At 36.5% G+C, this 21,252-nt stretch overlaps 1 protein-coding gene and 1 long non-coding RNA gene across 2 annotated transcripts; one reads left to right on the plus strand and one right to left on the minus strand.

Moving 5' to 3' along the window:
• Window positions 1-1,179: 1,179 nt before the first annotated feature.
• LOC134805846 (uncharacterized) lies at window positions 1,180-1,675 on the plus strand. The gene is made up of 2 exons (XR_010146407.1): window positions 1,180-1,487; window positions 1,610-1,675. It is a non-coding gene; the product is annotated as an uncharacterized LOC134805846 (long non-coding RNA).
• A 6,260-nt stretch (window positions 1,676-7,935) lies between these two features.
• On the minus strand, window positions 7,936-10,307 carry LOC134805844 (uncharacterized). Its single transcript, XM_063779048.1, has 2 exons — window positions 10,235-10,307; window positions 7,936-8,555 (listed from the first exon to the last, which is right to left on the minus strand). The coding sequence occupies exons 1-2, from the start codon at window positions 10,305-10,307 to the stop codon at window positions 7,936-7,938; spliced, it is 693 nt and encodes a 230-aa protein (XP_063635118.1).
• Window positions 10,308-21,252: the final 10,945 nt, after the last annotated feature.

A 21,252-nucleotide genomic window follows, 5' to 3' on the forward strand; every position in this document is an offset into this window, starting at 1 on the left:
AAAATATATTTTATAACTAAACTTTAAAAAACTAAACACGACATATCACATTATGGCTGCGATGCATTACGCAACCCCGCAGTGTCAGGGAGCCGGCCGCGGAACCGCCGAAACTTGACACCCTTCGGCCAAAACTCCTCCTTGGTGAAGGTCGCTAGATGGTCAGTCGGAACGCTCACCACAAACGAATTAAAATTCGCATTGTGTCGAGATTCCAACTTCGCGACCCTCAGGATGAATCCGGTCTTCGTTTTCACATACTTTACGATGTCATCGACCTTCGTAAGGTAATGTAGACGGGACACATACAGCAGCGTCGACGGTGTTGCAGGACGCAGCAAATGGTTCGGTCCAGTCGGTGCGGTACCACACTGATTCTGACGAGCCGGTTTTCTTCTCTTCTCCACCTTCTTGAAACCGTCCTCGACACATCGCGACTCCCTTAGAGTCGGCTGTGATTGGTCCTTGTGAACAGGATCACGAAGGCTCTGCACCCCTTTCTTCGGCCGCTGCTTAGGCTTGGACACAGCAGGCGACTTAGCGGCAGTACTAGCGTAGGAACGTTTCGGGGTTAACGTACTCTCGCGTGACGTGCGCGTCTCCGGTGACGTAGACGGGCGGGCGGCGGGGCGCGGGTCGGCGGTCGCCTGCTCAGCAATTGCCGACGCATCCAAATTCGCGGGTTCAAAACCGCCGATGGACACATTCTGCGCAACGTGACACACGGATATGTTAGAGGTATCTGGGCCCGTAGCCAAATTACATTCGCTCCTTATCGATTCGATCTCTACGTTCGCGAGCGACTGGTCGATAATGTTTATAATAACCTAGCCAAGAGGTAATCTTTTTAGTTTTCGCTCATTCTATGCGCCAAGTCGGTAAAAATTAATTTTTGTCTGTGGTTCTCGTTCAAAACCGTCAAGAAACATCATCTGTCAGCTGTCAAGAGTGTCAAGTGAACAGCGAATCTAATTTTGGAGAAAATAATTGTTTTATCGGTAAGCAAATTAAATATGTTGGTATTTGTTTAACTTAGTTTATCACAATTTCGTGATAAAATAACTCTATATAGTGTAATATTTGAAGAGTGCGTTGTTAATTGCATATAATTTTGACCTAAAGTTTAACAATTTCAGACAGCCGTCGTCCCCGCAGCCCCAACCAAAGCGGCGACGCAGCCAGAGCGGGCAAGAGCGGCTCCGCGGGCTCTTCTTCCACGCTGAGAAGTCCTCGCCAAGTTGGCACGTACAGTCAGAGCTGCCGCTGCAATGACGCCTTCATGGCAGTTACCAGTGCTAAGGACGTGCACTGCTGGCTTACTTGACCAGAAGAGACAATACTTTAAACGTTAGTATTGATTCAAACCGTGAAGTGAAATTGTGGACAGGTTTGCCCGAATCAGTGTAACCTCAGTGAATTCATTTACTTCATAGACTTCAAACATTTTCGAAATTAACAAAAGTCAAGCGGACATTGAATACATAGATGTTATGCATTAGATTTATCTATTAAGATCGCCGAGGACAGGAACACTTGGAAAAGCATGGTACATCGCGCAGGAAACTCTTCAAACTAGACACGACCTTCAGCAATGAAGACGCCGACTAAGAAGATGCATTAGATAAGATAAAAGCTGCCTGTGAAACCAAAACTAATAAATCATATTGTTACTTAATATTATTTTTTTATTACCTACCTGTCTTTGATTTTTGTTTACTCAGTAATAGAAATACCTAAGTGAGTGAGGCGTTAAAAATGAATTAAACACATCTTTATTATTTATAGTCAATGGAAATTTGGGAAGGTAATCTCACCCGCTAAGCTACTGGCTGTTCATATTTAACCTTTTGTATGCTCCTGTCAAAAATTTGTAATTTATATATCAATCATAATTGAATAAAATAAAATAAATAAATAAATAAATATTGGGGACATCTTACACAGATCAACCTAGCCCCAAACTAACCAAAGCTTGTACTATGGGTGCTAGGCGACGATACACATACTTATATAGACAAATACAAACTTATATACATAGAAAACACCCATAACTCAGGAACAAATATTAGTGTTCATCACACAAATAAATGCCCTTACTGGGATTCGAACCCAGGACCATCGGCTTAGCAGGCAGGGTCACTACTCACTAGGCCAGACCGGTCGTTTTACAAAGACAACTTTTAAAAATTAATGCATTTTTTAAAGTTGAATATAGGTAAGTACATGGGAGCAGATCTGCTCCTAAGCATACCAAAAGTTAAGGTGGTAACCACCATAAATAAATGACACAATGATTGGGTTAAAAAGTTAATTTATTTTATTGAAAATCTATTAATGAAAGATGCAGCAGGTATTTTTTGCCAGCAGCATGAAATCAGTAGCCAAGCATTCTTGTTTGTACATATATTATGTACAGTGTATTAAAATAGTAAAACAACACTCAATATATTTTTGTGGTTGTACATGTGACATAGTTTCTTCCCTTGACCCTGACTTTGGAGCACCATAAAGTATTCGGCTGCCCTAAGCAGAAAACAAGTAACTCGAAAATTTTCAAAAACGGTTTTTGTGGATTTTCGGAATCTACAATTTCAGGCGCATCTTTCACCAAAAAAATAATCGTAAAACAATGTGTAGTTTTCAAAATATTCATGTTTTTAAAATCCGATTATCTTTTTTTGACCCTGTATTCTACGCTAAATTCAAGTATATGTCCCATTTCTACGCTAAAGACAAGTAACTAAACAGAGATACTTGTAATTCATATAGATGACCGAGATACTTGAGTTTAGCGTAGATGTTCGCAACTGCGAATTAGTTTATTACAATGGTAAAACAAGTATCTCCCAACACAATCTGCGATTTAGGTTAGAAATTAGTTACATAGTTATACAAAAGGTACCTTGTTTAAAGACATACATAGAAAACAAATTTGCTTAGCAATATTCCTGTCAAAGGTGAAAAGTCTGTAAAATTATATGTATTGTCTACACTGTAGACTCTACAGTAATGAAAACAGAACACTAGAATATGCCAAAGAAAGAGGAAATCATTATTATGCCGTATCCGTGCCAAAGGTTTTGGAAAAAATTAGAAACAAACAACAACTGACTGTAGTCAAGTGACCAAAAGGGAAATATTTAATCCAGGAATAATGCCAAAATTTGAATTTTTATAAAGACACTTATTATGTGGAAAAGTGAATCATCTGAGGTCAATCTCGAGAAGTCTATTAGTAGAGTTCGACCAAGAAAAGTCTGCAGAGATGTTGAGAGTAGACCAGTGCTAGTGTTATTTATATGTCATAATTTCATAGAAGTTTGACGTTTAAAATAACACCTGCACTGGTGTGCTCTCAACATCTATGCAGACTTTTCTTGGTCTAACTCTACTAATAGACTTCTCGAGATTGACCTTGTGCTGTCAAAATCTCTGCAGACTTTTCTTGGTTTAACTCTAGCCACTAAAGAGATCCACCAATTACTTACCATATCAATAGGTGTATGTATATCAAGAAAATTTCAGATCGATATGGTTTTATAAGAAATAGGTAAAACTGACTTGAAGGATTTAATTAGATTTTTACTTTGTTACAAGTAAAGTTAAATAGTAAATAAAGTAACTATGTACCTAAGTATGTATTTATCTATACACGTATGTATATATCGTCGCCTAGTACTCATAGTACAAACTTTGCTTAATTTGGGGCTAAGTCAACCAGTGTAAGATTGTCCCCAAATATTGATTTTTATGAACTCACCAGCTCTCACCATTCCATGCACCTGCCTCATTCCTATCAAACACGTCTGTCAAATAGGACTATAAAAAAATGCAAGTCGGACTCGCCCACCGAGCGTTCCTTACAAATTTAGTTATAGATTTTTTAATTTTTTACAAATTTGTAGTTTTGCAGATTATTCCCTGTACCTACTTATAATGTAATACAATATTACTTGCCAAATTTCATAGTTCTAGGGCAACGGGACTTCTCGTTGACCTAGCTACCTACTACCCACCTACTTAGGTACCCTTTAAATTTTGAATCCCTTGAGAATGTATTTTGGCATAAACCACCGTATCTTTTTTTTACGTTGATGTAGATGTTTGATTTTTTTTTACAACTTTAAGGGAATGTAGACCTGAGTATATGGTTCTAATTTCAACTCGATACCTCCACGCGTTTCCGAGATAAAGGATCTTGACAGACAAATGGACGGAGGACGGACGGACAACAAAGTGATCCTATAAGGGTTCCGTTTTTTCCTTATGAGGTATGGAACCCTAAAAAAGAATAGTTCGGAAGCAGGATCCTGTAGGTACCACCCATCCACGAAGACAGAGGGTTTGTTGAAGGAATGGGTCATCGTATCACAAAATAATCTCTGAAAATAAAATCGATGAAATAGGTACCAATATCCGATGTGACAGAGGGTACGAGGATGGCAACATCAATCACTAATTAAAAAAAAGTCTATTTTCCAATAGAAAAGAACTTTAAAATATATAAAAAAAAAATTTTTTTTCAAGCGTTTTATTATCTAACAGGGATTTTGAAGTCGATAAACCTGAAAGAAATAAAAATCAGTTTTCGGTAGCTTATATTATTAGCTTTCATTTGGTACTATTTCCTTCAGAATTGCATGAAAATTGGAAAAGTTATTGAGCGGAGAGCCAAATATGTTTAGTATTTAAGATGCTAAAGTGCTTGCTATTTCCAAGCTAAACACGAGATACTTGAATTTGTGTAGAATGGTTCTGAGATTGTCGGGCAGTAAACTACACAGAAAACATTTTATGCCTGTACAAAGTTTAATATACAAGAATAACAAAAAATAAAGTCTGTATAAGCTTAATTTTATCGCCTTTAACATAATGGTATAAACAGATGTTACATTTTAGACCAAATACCTAACAAAACTGACAAATTACGTTTTTTTGCTCTCCTCAAAAAATTGTCAAAACTGGGTTACTTGTTTTCTGCTTAGGGCAGCCGTATTGGTTCATATGCCAAGGCTACAATGAATATCCAAGTCACCTGAAACAAAATGAATGCTTAGTTTTTCAACAAACTCTGTAACATTTGGTTATAATACTTATTCTCTACCAGTCATATGACAAAAAAAATCGGGCAAGTGCGAGTCGGACTCGCGCACGAAGGGTTCCGTACCATATAAAAAAAAAAAACAAAAAAAAAAGCAAAAAAAAAAAACGGTCACCCATCCAAGTACTGACCACTCCCGACGTTGCTTAACTTTGGTCAAAAATCACGTTTGTTGTATGGGAGCCCCATTTAAATCTTTATTTTATTCTGTTTTTAGTATTTGTTGTTATAGCGGCAACAGAAATACATCATCTGTTAAAATTTCAACTGTCTAGCTATCACGGTTCGTGAGATACAGCCTGGTGACAGACGGACGGACGGACAGCGAAGTCTTAGTAATAGGGTCCCGTTTACCCTTTGGGTACGGAACCCTAAAAAAACTAAATGTTTTGTGTAAGTACATGTTATGATTATTTTTATATAGTGTGTAGGTACAGTCAGCTGCAGAGAAAAGGTACCACCACTACATAGAAGTTTGTATGCAAGGGTGGGACCTTTTCTCTGCAGCTGACTGTATCTGCGCCTGCCAAAAGAAGTCATATACAATGTTTCATAATATGAAAAAGTTTCATTAATATGGTTGATAATGTATATGTATGACAACAGCCCGTCTGGCCTAGTTGGTAGTGACTAGTGACCCTGCCGGTTAAGCTGATAATCCTGAGTTTGAATCCCCGGTAAGGAAATTTGTTTGTGTAATGAGCACAGATATTTTGTACCTGAGTCATGGGTGTTGTCTATGTATTTAAGTATAGTTTGTCAAAGGACTGTCTCATTTCAAACAAAGACAGAGAGAATCATACTAGCTTTGTCATATACCAGTACTAGCACCCAAAAGATAAGTATGAGTATAGTTTTCCTGGTTCTTACTGACTGACAAATTGGTTTGACCATCTATATATAGTTATCTAAGTACCCTAAGTACCCACAACACAAGTCTTCTTGAGCTTACTGTAGAGTCCGACTAGAAATTGTAGAAATTAAAAAGTAGCAACACTGTAGTCTCATCCCTTTCAAATCAATTTAAGAAAATGGGATGACACTACAATATTGCTAGTTGTTAGTGACCTTGCCTATGAAGGTGATGGTTTTGCTTCCCGGGAAGGGCATTTATTTGTGTGAAGAACTTTTGTTCCCGAGTCTTTATCTATATTTGTAAAGCCTTTACCTATATACCTTTGCCTTTACACATTCAATTCACTTTCCTATTGAAAAACAAGTGCTTGCCATTGCGCATATGGGTACTAAATTTAATCTACACCGTTCATCGGTTTATATTTGATGACGTAACAGGAACACATTAGTTATTTTAGCATTAATAACATATTTTATATACTTATTAGTAGGTATAGTAGGGATAAGTTATTGACTCACTCTTACCTTTGTAGGGACATTGTTTCGTGTTGCATTTGTGGGTGCATAATCCATTTTTCCATGACACTGTCACTATAGATAGGTAGATATTAAGCGCCTCGGTCACATTGGATCCTTTGGGTGAAATGCTGCGTACGGCCCACAATCCTTTGATCGTAGCATACATGATAAGATCACCAGCTAAGGGCAGTCCTTTCCTAAGCAGTTTCAAGTTTCAATAGAGGCGATTTTTCAGACGGCGCCTGCGTCTAAGCGACACTTCCGCGTTGTTCGCCGCCCACAATAATGTTGAAGTATGCTTTTTATTACAAATTCTAATTTACAAACACTATTATTCGGTATTTTCTTGTACTTCGGTAAGTTATCTGCAAGGGGATAGCTCGCGCTACGTATCGACACCTAGGAGGCGATAACGCTTGTCAAAAGTGTCACTTGGCTAGACAATGTATGACAGATGTCGAATCCCGGTAACGAAAGTTTTGCGTTTCGTTACAACATTGCAACTTGGCTAACATTTTTGTATTCGTTAATATTTTTCGACAGACTCATCTACGGTACCTGTCATTCCCATACATTTTTTATCGATTCGTTAGCGATATCTTTTTTCGAAATGCGTTTTGGCTAGGCCCCCAGACCTACATTCCGAATGTGCGCTACGTAATAACGTACGTACGTACGTGCGTGGTAAGATGTAATTACTAATTACCATTCAAACAGGGCGGGATGGGACATTAAATCTCTTCGGATGTAACGTCTCGTATAATTATGGCCAAACTTCACTTCAGGTAAGTTTCTTTAACCATAAATTATACTATCGACGTTACATCCTCGAGATTTAATTTTAACTAGGTAGATGTTTAGCGCCCTTTCGCAGAGTGAAAACTAAAGGAAAAAACACTATTGTAATCACATGGTGTTTTAATTAGTTTCTTTCATTATGATTATATAATATTAGGCTCATTATCACTTATAAAGTATAATCAAATACGTACAATCAGGCATTATAAACTGCTTCAGCAAAGGCATTGTCGGCACTAGCGTCAGTTGTTAGGGGTCTATTTTAAAATTTTGAGAATACTAGCGAATTCCCGGACCAGCCTGCTGTTTTCTTAATCCTTTCAACTGACAGGCCTTTGCGATTAGCCGCTGAGGTAGCGGCCTGCCTTGTGCTATGCGCACAAAACAAGCTCGTATCAATTCCACTGTCAGACATCGTCTGTTTTATGCAACTACTGATTGTGCTAGAACTAGCGTTATGTATTGGTATTATTATTGTTAGGAAAAGTCGTTCTGTGTTGACGCTATTTCTAATAGTTTGGGTTCTATCCATGTATGCCAACAATGTCCTGGCTGGGCAGATTTCTATTTTATTGGGAAAGAACGGTATAATGAGACGTGGCATTGTCCTTCCGGGAGCGGAAATTTTTATAATATCATCAACAATTATTTGAATGATATCTTCATTGATCCGAGATAAGGTTTCCTGCATCATCTTCAAGGAACTGGACTGCTGGCTGATACCCTTTTTTGACTGACCTTACTTCCTGGTAAAATGTCCTGGTTGCATTGGCTCTTATTAGCGCCTCTACCTGACTTAGTTGGTCTTCTAGGTGTTTTCTCTTGCACTGCCTGATCAAGTTTCTTAGGAACTTGCGTTTCTCAACATACTCATTCTCCCATCTGTGGTCTTGTAGGGACAGTATTTTAAGTTTCCGTCTCTCTTCCATTGCCAGGTCACACTCCTTGCTCCACCACTTTCGCTTTTTGCGAAATTCTCTCTTCCCTATCACCTTCAGTCCAGCCTCCTTAACGATGTCCCGCGTTTCTTCCCAAGCCTCGTCTATACACTCTTGAACTTCTAAACCACTAAATCTATTGCGCAGCTCAAGCTGAAAGGCCCTCCACACAGCCTCATCTTTTAGGTTTTCTATGTCCATGACAGGTTCTCCTGGTTTATGTGATCTGCGCACCGCTTTGATTTTTGCTTTAATTTTTATTCCGAGCATATAGTGGTCGCTATCAACATCAGCTCCACGGAAGGACCTAACATCTTCTATGATGGTTTTGTGCCGGTTGTCAACTATAACATGATCTATTTGATTAATTGTGACTCCATCAGGGGATTTCTATGTCCCCTTATATATATTTTTGTGGGGAAACATAGTACTCTTCACCACCAGCGACTTTAAGGCAGCAAAACTCACCAGTCGAATTCCATTATCGTTAGACTGTTCGTGTTTGCTGTGCTGGCCAATAGTCGGTATGAAGGCTTCTTCTTGTCCAATTTTGGCATTGAAATCCCCTAGTACGATTTTAGCATCATATTGGGGTATTTGATCGTATACCAGTTCCAGGTCTTTGTAGAACCGATCCTTAATTACATCCTCCGCCACTTCCGTGGGTGCATATTAATTGACTATTGTAATATTATTAATTGATTTAATTAATTTGCGATTTGATACCGTCATTCTATTAAAATAACTATAATTTGTTTGTGGGTAGTTTTTAAGTTTTTAGGTTACAGTTTTTCTTTTTATTTTTAATATTTTTAAATTTGATGTATATTGTATAATTCAGTGTGGTTTTTTTTTATATGTTATTTAGTATGTTTTTTTTTTTTTTTTTTTTTTTTGTTTTCCTTTTCTTTCGTTGTTGTTCAGTATGTATAAATTTTAGTGTCTCTCTCTTTTTTATGTCTGTTTTTTGTGTGTCGCTGGCGTATGTGTTGTCGTCTCATAGTTTTAAGTCAGGTCCCCACTGAAAACCAGCGCCACGGATTGCCGCGGCATTATGCTGAGTGGGGTCCTATTTTAGCGTCTAATGTTTTTTATGTTTGTATGTCTTTGTTTTATAGATGTAATATGTTGTGGCGTTAAATAAATGTATTTTCTTTCTTTCTTTCTTTCTTTCTATTACAAAATACACCTTTAACCCGCAGGATACTAATTCGGTCAGAAACTACTTCGAATCTAATTACATAATTTTTGATTTTGTTACTTACAACAAACCCTGTGCCGTTAGTGTGGTGGCCACTTTCACTCCCGCCGTACAAGAGTACAGCTGTGTTGTCAATATTAGATTCTCCTTTATAAGGCCATCTTACTTCCTGTAATGCCGCGATATCGATTTTATAGCGACGCAACTCTTTATTCAGTTGGTATATGGCACCGGGTCGGTACAAGCTTCTTACATTCCATGAGGCAAACCTTAAGTCCACGCCGCGAAGTATTTCCGCGCCGTGAGTAGTTTTTAGAATCGAATCGTATATTTTCTTGTGTCGGTCTCGTAACAATAAGTTTTTTCCGTGGACGAGGTGTTAGCCCGCCGCACAACCCCCGAAATGCTGGAGGACCACATCCTACTTTGGTCAGCGAGTCCATCGGACTTAGCCGGGAAGCGTAGCTAGGCTGTACTTCCGACCTTTCCCCCATCCACCAACCGGCGGACGCTTCTCTACGCCGTGAGGCCCAGCGCGAGGTGCGAGGTGATTGGACTTATACAATGCACAATTATATTGTTTTAATGTACGGTGAGTAGGCACATGACGTGTTGAGTATTAGGGTCAACACGTCATGTGACATTTAAGGTGACATTTAATAAATAGAAAATATATTTAATAAAATAAACAATAATCCTAATTACATTTTCATAAAGGTCACCTAAATGCCACTCACGTAGGCCACTAGTATATAAGCACCAATTTACTCAATAAAGTGGTTCAGTATTCAGCAGACCGAACGCCCCACATTACATGGCGACCCTGCCAGTGGAACTGCTCAGCAGTTCTGGTATCACCACCTTCGGAATCGTCTAGGTTGCGCCGCCCAGCCATCCAGCCAGCCAGCTAGCCACCCAGACACCCAGCAAGCCAGCTAGCCAGCACCACTAAGCACAGCACAAGACCGCGTCGAGTAGCTACGACCCTGAACAACTATGGAACCGAGCACAGCTTCAGCCCAGTGCGGCAATACAATCACAGTAACAATCATATTAAATACTGAGGGACAGCCAACAAGAACAGCAAAATGGACAAGGAAGCAGCCACACACCCGCCATCGACCCCAACCGCCAACCCCGCCAGTACAGCGTACTCAGCAACACCACCAAGCCAACACGTCAAGGAAGAAGAATAAAGGGCGAGCCACACGCCACATCCAAACGACCGTGACCACCAATAATACTACAATAGAAGACCAGGATGACGACTGGACAAAGGTACCTACATCAAACTAAATAGTCTTCTTTACACATTTTTTTTTTCTCTCTCTCTCAAAAATTAACATTAAGTATAATGTATTAAAACTAATCAATAATCTTAATAATGTATAAACTATTATTTAAAAATGCAGATACGTCTGCGAGCGATATTCCAAATTCTACTATCTATTAATTATAATTAATTTACGATTACTACTTGATGACGAAAAACAAAACATGAATATATGTTAAAAAAATATATATTCACCAGTTAACCACAAGTAATTAATTTTAAAGTAAACAAAAAAAAATCTCAGTAAAAAAAAACGGTTATATATGTGCCTATAGATAAAATTAAATATCAACAACTTATTAAAATAAAACAACTTATAAAACATACATATAGATAAAATTAAATATCAACAACTAATTAAAATAAAACAAGTAATAAAACAAAAACATTTTCTAATATCCATCAATAATTTCAACCAGTGCATCATTCGTTAATTAAAATAAACAAACAATACACATAAAGTTAAGATTACCCCACTGTACAAAGGGAAAGGCCCCAAAGCAGCCTTAAAGTCTTATCGCCCTATATCGTTAGTACCGGCAATAAGTAAAATTTTAGAAGTAGGTATTAACATTAGATTATTATCCTTTTGGTCCCCACAACTAACAATATCTGACCGACAATACGCATACCGCCAGGGCCGTTCGACTACGGATCTGGTGCGCGAAGTGGTGTGGCATACGCTGAGCGCGCGAGAGGCCGGGATGCAGGTGGCGGTAGTGTGCTGCGACCTCTCGCGCGCCTTCGATACCGCCAATCATGGACTTATCGCGCAGAAACTCAGTCACTATGGCATTCGTGGCCCCGCATTGGCGCTCCTAATGTCATTTATGTCGAACAGGAGCCAAGTTGTCGTAGGGGATAGTGGCCGAATCAGGTCTAATGAGATGAGGAATCAGCTTGGGGTACCGCAGGGATCGTGCTTGTCAAATACTCTGTTTAGCATCCTCCTAAATGATCTCCCACGAATAATAAAAGGGTGCGACATTTTTATGTACGCAGATGACGTCACAGCGATCGTCACCGGCTCGTCCTTACCAGATCTGGAAACGAGGGTAACCGACACGCTTAAACAGCTTTGCAACTGGTTTAAAACAAATGGCTTAGCCCTTAACAAGGACAAAACCTTCGTCATGAGACTCAATCTAAATGGCCACACATCCAGGCCCATGACCGCGTATGCCGGCGACGATGCTGTCCGTCAAGTTGCGGACATAAAATGATTAGGTTTTACTATCGATAGTGGCCTGAGATGGAACGTACACATCGACCATCTGTGCGCGAGGCTGGGCAGCGCGTGCTACGCTTTAAGGCGTCTCGCGAGTACTGCGACCAGGGACGTCGTCAGGAGCTGTTATTTCGCAACCGTGCACTCGCTCATTTCGTATGGCACCGAGCTATGGGGCGGAGCCGCTGACTGGCGTCGGGTGTTCTCATTACAAAGACGAGCTGTACGCGCATTAGCATGTGTTTCTGATGACGTCTCTGCTCGTCAGTATTTCACAGAATACAGTATATTAACACTACCCTGTGTACTTATTCAACAAATAGCTATATTTACTCACACCAACTCAAACAAATTTACTGCGAAACAGGTAAATCCAAATCGCCATCTGCGCAGTAACAGGAACGCGGGCTGCCTGGTATCTGTGCCACATAAGTTAGCAAAAAGCGGACGATCAGCCTATGTGCTTGGCCCACGCATATACAACCACCTGCCTAAAAGTATCAGGGATGCACCTTCCTTCCATAATTTTAAAACGAAACTAAAACGTTGGTTACTAAAATCACCGTTTTATGACATTGATGAATATCTTTCATGCAAAATTGATGATGTACTTATTTAAATAAAATGTATTGTAATAAATAAACATGTATACTTACTACGACATAAGTATTAATAATTAATAAGTGTAATATACGTATAAGTATATCTACAATGATATTTCAAATTTTATGTAATCTTTGACGTGTAACCTAATGTTATTAATAAATTTTCATTTTCATTTTCATTCATTTTCATATAACGCGTTACATGGTTAACTCAAAAAACTACAATCAGCAACATTAAATAACTAACACGGGGGTGCATTCCATTATTTCCATCTTTGCAATTAACTTATATTATATATTTTAAAGACCACAATATAAAAAAAAATAATTAAATAAAACCACCTCAACAATAACACTAACATTGACGTCATAATAACATTATTTAGCTTCGTTTAAAACAAAACAAACCACTAACCCTTCACCACCCATAACTAACAATAACACTAACATTAACATCATAATATCATTACTTAGCTTTGTTTAAAACAAAACAATCCACTAACCTAACATTTCAAAAACCCACTAACCCACTACTACCCACCACTAACACTAATAAACTAACCTAACATTTCCAAACAAAACCCATTTCCCAACATAAAGACAAAACCACTAACAAGCTAACCTAACATTAACTTTGACTAACTGACAAACACTAGAATCTACTATTCCACACATTAAACAACATCACTTATGGTCTTTTCAAATTATTATCCAATCTAACGTTCAAAAACTTAGCTTTCACACCATTTGGTTTTCAATAGGTAACATATTTAATATATTTTTGCAAAGGCCCTCTTAACCAGTTACAATTTAATTTCGTGTTTTCCAAAAAAAAAAAAACAAAACCCCCCAATCAAATCATATCACTATTGCAATTTATCAATCACACTTTTATTGGTAAAATAGAAGTATTTTATATGTCAACACTTCATTACTATTTTAAAACACATTATTATTTTATACATGAAAACATTACTTACACAGAATATTATTATTATTTTAGGTCAAATAATTTCAACTCACATATACTTTCATACCTTTAATGCGAATTATAATCTATTTTTTTTATTATTATCTGTTCAATTTAAAAATTTGATTACATTTTTTTTTATTAATTAACGATATAACTTATTTCTATGACATGTAGTCAATCTGAGTAAATATTTTGTTTTTAAATCTAAAGTAAATAAATAACAATCTTACATTAACTTACATTTATATATCAATAATATTCAATCCACGAATCTACTACATAACTAATGAATTATTGCATAAAAATAAGAAAATGCCATCAGCCACTCACCACTCTCATATACCTATAATAACCAAATGTAAGGAATAATAAAAAAAATAATTATAAAATCAATATTCACATCCAACAAATTGGCAATAACAACAAAACATACAAAGTAACACATATCAACACTAACTACTAATCTAATTAAACATACGATTAATGGAATGCACCAGACTTGTGAAGGCCGCGTCACACGTCACCAAATACGGATGTACATGCAACACATGCCATGTCATCTCAAATTTTCAAGTGCATAAATTGAAGGAAAAAAAATAACCATAAACAGTTCATACATATGACGCATTATTAGAGTTTTAAACTAAAAATTATTTACAACATATAATATGAAAATCAAGGCATCAATTAGGTATTATACGAGTAGGTATAAAATAAATATAATGAAAGACAAATAAACAACATAAAAGGGAAGGAAAAATATAAACATCAGATTGAAAGAGCTGAAACAGATAAGTGTTGCAACCAACAATTAGCCTGATCAACTAAAAGTTATTGTGACTCTTATATGCTTTATGTTTTCAAAATGATGATTTCCTTTCAAAATGGGGTAGCTCGTGAAAATAAATAATGTAAGCAAGGTACACCAGGATACAACCAGGCAATAACCCTTGAAACCAAAACAATTCGAGCGAGCTCTCAATTGCAGCGGTCCTTGGGCACATGGAAAGGTTTTTTTGTTGTTCCGATGTGTGAAAGCAACTGTCTGGCAATACATATTACGCGTAATATGTATTAGCGCGCTATAATAAATAATAAATTTTTGTATCCTTAATAAATATGTTGTATGTAAAAAAAGGTCGGCCGACCGAAAGCGCTATTAAAAGGCGCTGTGTACTTTTTAAAAGACAGGTGACGGGTATCACAAAGTCAGCTTACATTATTAGGTCACAATGCAGACATTACAAAATGGCTCATTGGCGATCAATTATTACAATAATAAACAATTTTCCACAAATCACGAGCAAGAATTCAAATGAAAAAATAAAAATAAATGAAAACCCCAGGGAAAATAATAGACACTATAACACATTAGAATAACATTTTTTTTTACAAGCACTGAATCCTTGAGACATCATGATACGGTCGAGTTACCTTGCATGAAGGTCCTTGGACACATAGTATGTTTATTAATATAAACATGTCGCTCCTTGAGAAACACAGTGTCATTAAGCGAAAAACGTGTTTTTTGGGTACAGAGCTTTAAAATTTTCGAAATCTTCAAACGTCTAAAACTGCCGTACTAGAGATAAAAGAAAAAGAGTTTTTTGCTATATTTTGTTAGATTTTAAACTAATCTTGTGAGTCATTTGAGTAAACTGTGTTTTTTTTGTTTAATTTCTAAGATAATTCAATTAAAAGAAAATTGTAATGTCACTATTCCGTTTAGTTTTGCTTAATGTCACATGACGACTTCGCAATATTGATTCAATTTATGGAACAGTGACACTATATCCAGTTATTTGATATAACTTAACGTTTATTTCAAAGAAAAAGCGCAAATAGAATCATTTTACATGGATGTTAATTAATATTTACTAAAGTAAGCGACTTTCAGTCTTAAAAAATTAGCAAATAAGACTAGTTTTTCTTTAAAACTAGAGTATTCTTAGCTTGTTTTGTTTGGCTATATTTTTACGATCAAAAATTACCAAAGTAAATAAACAAAGGGGAGGATAATAATTGGGGGATGCGATGTAAGAGGCCCGAATGTCATGTAACGGACCCCAGACCAGCCTCTCCTGCACGTGGTCACCCTGTGGAATACCAAACAAGCCTCTGGCGATCCACCAACCCGCACTGAACCAGCATGGTGGGCTTATGGCCCAATCTCATTTGACATGTACGACTCCTCGTTACGGCACTAAGTACCCTGTAAAAGTGGTGCTAAGAATCCCCGGGCGGAAGATACCCACGTCATCATCATCCTGCTAGGCCTTGTTCTCATTTAGGTACTTGGGGTCGGCCTTCCCTGTTCTTTTCCTCCATTCTGCACGATTGAGTGCAACGTCGGCGTCTATATTGAGGTCTTTCAGGTTTCGCTGAACCGTCGTCAGCCAGGTGGCAGGTGGTCTTCGACGTCCTCGCTTCGTCGTTGAAATATCGAGCGCTACCTTAACCATGTAGTCTACAGGACACCTCTGTACATGACCGTACCACCTCAGACGTTTTTCCGTTAGCTTTTCTGTTATTGGCGCTACTTTGAAACTACCCGACGGAAGATACCCACACGCTTTGTCGTCAAAAAGAAGTGGCAGGACAACATTGTCGGATTATCAAATTACTCCGACAAGGTGGCTGTGTTGACGTTAAGCATATCCCAAATCCCAAAGCTATATACCTACCTTAACCGCAATCAAAGCCTACGCATCAACATCTACACATTGCGATGATAAGATTGAAGAGTATTACGAGATTATGACCCTCTAAATAAATCTACTGATGAAAAGCAGAAAACATGGACCATTGTCCTTGGTGAAGTCAGATCAAGCACACATACATACTTGGACCACATATGGCCTTGGCAGCAGAAACGACCGTAGTTCTAGGTGTATTCCATTTGCCTTTGGTTGAAACATGAACGTAGATAAGTAATTCCTTCTTTCTCAAAAAAACTTCAAAGTCGCTGGACCCGGACTTCGCCTGGCGGAATATCACACACGAAATTGACTACTTATATAATAATATTTTCATATGACAAAAGTTTAATTAGATATTTATTTATGTAGGTATTAGGTACATCAATAGGTTTAAATTTAGTTCCGATCACAGACCCGTGAGAGCAAAAATAAAGTTTAAGACTTCAATCCACCTGTAGCTTAACCCTCTACTAACTAATCTACTTTAATAGAACTCAACCAGAATTGATTATAAATTAAGAAAAATAGATTAATTTGGCCATGTGATCGTCTAGTGAAATTAATACATTGTGAACCTTAGTACCCATCGTCTTTTATGTGCAGACTGATTAGATTTGGATTCAAAATATTACCCCTAAAATACCCTATGTAATTGTAAATATTGCTACTGTAATTTATATATTATAACACTATCGTATGAAAAACAAAATCATATGAAGAATAAATAATAAATTATATTTTTTAGATTTTATCTCCTACCGAGCCCTACCGTGACCAGTTACCATGAACAGTAGTATAAGCCCTTGTTGTTTGTAATTATATTTTCCTTTTATATCCATTCGCTAACCTAGCTAGCTAAAGGAAAATATTTATATGTAAATGATGCAAATATTAATACGTACAAACATACTTTATCTACTGTCACGCCTCGGATGAAGACGGGTCTCTAAACTAAATAATACCTATTTTATTTTGTTTTGTTTTTAATAGGTATTTCTAAGCACTATGTAATATTTACTTTTATCTGCGTTTCGGAACCTATTTTCAGACAAGAAGAAACGCCAAGAAACTCATCTGGATATTCTTACTATAAATGTATGGAATACTGAAGCAATCGTCTATTAAACATGATTTAATACCCTTAGTTACCCCGATATAGAAAAGCTCAAATTGTCACTAGTGAACTGCTTCGCCTGTCACTAGCTCCCTATAACAAAATTATTTAGTATGTCCTCAAATAACTTTGTTCCCCTATCTCACCCAATATAATAATGTATTACCTTTAAATCATATCCAATGTACGAGCCTCAGTAACCCATCCATATGTTACTGAAACTAGACTTTAATTTTATTCTGTATTTTAAAACAGTTAACACTCTAATGATTTTAACACTGTGTGTAACCAAAATATATGTGAGAATAATAATAATAAAGAATAAAGAATAATAAAGAAAGAAATAATAAATAACCCTAACTCCCAAATAATGACTCTACCCTAACTCTACCCCAATGTCCCTATTCTAATGTGTAAATCTAGAGGCGAACCTCTATCTTTACAGGGAGGAGTGTGTGTAAGAGGGACCCTAATTTAAGCTGTAAACGTTCGGCCGACAAAACCGAGGTATTGCAAACCCTAGTGTCTGTGTGATTGCCTCCCTCCGCAGTGTAGGCCGTAGCCAAGGGTACTGACGAATAAGGCGCCCTATTCCAAATATAAAATGTGAATATATAAATATATATAACAAGACCACGCTTCTTCAATTACCAACAGATTTCAGTGAGTAAAGATTACTCCTAATGATCCACACGTGAGATCCTCACATCCCTCTGTCAGACCTTGAAGAGAACGTAAGAGGTATAATCGTCACCTGTGTAGGTAAAAAGGTTGACGCCAGGCCCCTCTCGCGACCTGGACCTAACACTCTACTGGATTCCCGGAAAAGCCTGCTTATCACCGCTAGGTTAGGCGTTTCCGGTTGATTGACCGTGCAATCAGACACTAATCTGGCTCTAAAACACAAAAAACACCAAAACACACGTAAGTATTTACACTGAACTAACAATTGAACAGTCTGACAAAAAGCAGCATAGTAGCTACGTAAAGTCAAACATCCAATCGTCAAAATAACACCTTTGTTTTAACGTCTACGGGCGAGCCAGAGATCGTGACAATCCGACGGACAAAAATAGAATAACCAGTTCCCAGCTTGGCGTGGGGGTATTTATAACCATAAAAGACATTAACGAAACGCGTTTGACGCATTTGACGCGTTAGGCGCACTTCAATATAAGATCTTTGTTATTTATTTCCTTTAAACTCGAGTACCAATCTTGAGTAGTTTTAGCAAAGAGATGTGATTCCCATAAGACAAGTAAAGTCAAAAGAAACCCCTCGCCTCGGAAATCAAGACAAAGTTACTCTCTAACAGATGGCGCCACTCCCCTGATATTAAATAATTCTAACTCACATCAATGTAAAAAAACACGGATCAAAGCACATGACGATCCAAAATTAATAAAAATCATTTATGTCTATATGTAAATATATAAGTTTTATGGATATTTTTATACATTTTCATCTTTAGTTTCAATACTGCGTCAACAGATGGCAGCATAACCTTCGCGACTACAAAATTCACCGACAGTCATTCTCTATACACATTCCATTCTCTTTGGTTTCAGCGAATCACTTTTTCTGATTAATGGCCCACTACGAAACTTGACTCTGTTAAGTTTTTTGTTTGTTGTTTCGGATTTCTCGTGAGAATGTTTTGTTTTTATTTAAAATTAATTTACTGAATGCATACATTATAGTTACTTACATGTATTTATTTTAATTAACATTTGTACATAATAATTGAGGTTTTAAAGTTTATGAAAATATTATCGATTGATCAGCTGTGTCAATCATTATTTATGTTAACTAGATCAGCTAGTGCGTCTAGTTACACACCGTAAGCAATTAATTCATAAATAGGCAAAATACCTAAACAGAAACACACTCTTATTTGTAACCACGAAAAGTTTAACTTAGAAAGTAATTTTAACACCTTACAAGAAGAGAAACCACAAATACACATTCAGAAGTTCAAATTCAAAATAACAACATTATAAATACTTTAGAAACAGTCAGTAGCAAAATTAAACCAACCCGGAAAAACAACAAAAAACTCACAAGCGACACATTACGTTATTAGAACTAGCTCTTCTGAAGGAGGTACGAATTCTTCATCATCATAAGTATTAACTTTATTAACAGTTTCAACTAAAACAGTAGTATTAACTTTATTAAAATAGCTTTAAACTTTTTTGTCATTCAAGACACATTGAGACATTTTCTACTGTAAGAGAACAATAGTTTTATGGGTAATTAATAGGTAAGTACCTACCTAGTGATAATAATAATTAATGTGTGTTTTGTGTCACCTTGTCAGAAATAAAATTGGAACATAACAGACATCACAAAAATAACTTGCTAATTTTGATGAATGAAAAAGTATCACACAATACATAAATAATGCTATATTATAATTAATAAATATGGGAATCTTACACATACCAACCTATAGTTCCACAGTTAGATCAATAGGGCTCGTAATGTGGCTATATCTATCTAATTATAAATAGTCGTCTAGTAGGTACCCATAATACAACTCTATTATGAACCTTATAGAAAAAATACAACACAGTGACATTAAACAACGAGTGACATTCCTTAACCACACCGTTATAAGCGTTCTGTACCAGTTGTAATGGCTTTAAGCTTAAAACGACATTTTTCGCATGCCAACTGTCGCTATGGTAAACTAAGCTAGCATATTGACACTACACAGATAATGACGATCGACCTGCTAAAACTTCTGTCAGCTTCTTAAAATCACAATGTCACTTAAAGTAAAAGAACAGTACGTTTTTATTTTTAGTCAGCATTATGGCTTTAGGTTTTAAGCAAAACCGTCATTACAGGTATAATGTCACTTTACTTATTTCAAAACGTTATACTATTCTATTAAATTCAAAAGTACAAGTGTCCTTAAAGGGAAAAGTACGATATTGCTTTAAATTGAGTTTTGATTTTGATACCATATTATAAGTTTAAAGTGACATAGTACGTATAGATACACTATTTCTTATGTAAATTGACGTACTTTCCATTGAATCTCATAGAAAACCGTCACTAAGCAAAAAAATACAATTTACTTCCCTTTAATGACATTGTTCCTATGAGACAGGCACCTATTCCCTCTATTCGCCATAACGACATTAGCGCCCTCTGGCGGTTCTAATAGAGCTAGGGCGATAGGTGTCTTCGTATTGCGTGCGTTACGATCATACGAGCTAGATGGCGTTATTAACTCAAAAACCCCATTTTTTGGATAATGACGTTATGTTTCTCAAGGAGCGATGTGTTAAAAATCTGCCCGTAAAAAAAAATATATACATATAAAAATCAAATATAGCATAGCATTACACTAAAAAATAAATAAAAAAACAACTATCAATCAAAACAGAGTAGAAAATAAATAAATAATACAATAAATTATGTACTAAATATATTTATGAATAAAACTAAATTAAAACAAAGAACATTAATTAGATAAAAAAATAAATAAACGTAATACCAACATTAAATAAATACCTACAATTACAGTGATAATAATAAACAAATCAATTAAATAAAAAACAAACTTAATTAAAAATAATTTAAATTATTGAAAAGAAAAACAATAAAATCACAAAAAAATAATACCTTACATGTAAATACAATATACGTTGTATTGTGTCCATAATATAATAATAAATTAATGAGTTAATGACCAGTTTACATGTCGAAGAGAATTCGCATAGATACCTAACAACCTACTTGCCATACCTACAATAGGTCAATGTAATAAAAAAAAAACATATATACAATAATTAAAATAATACAAAACTTATTTCACTCTAAAGAATACCACTTAATTTAAAGTATCAGGTATATTATACTACTATACGAGTTTTT

Source organism: Cydia splendana, unplaced genomic scaffold, assembly GCF_910591565.1.
Source record: "Cydia splendana unplaced genomic scaffold, ilCydSple1.2 scaffold_69_ctg1, whole genome shotgun sequence".
Classification (NCBI taxonomy): Eukaryota; Metazoa; Arthropoda; class Insecta; order Lepidoptera; family Tortricidae; genus Cydia; species Cydia splendana.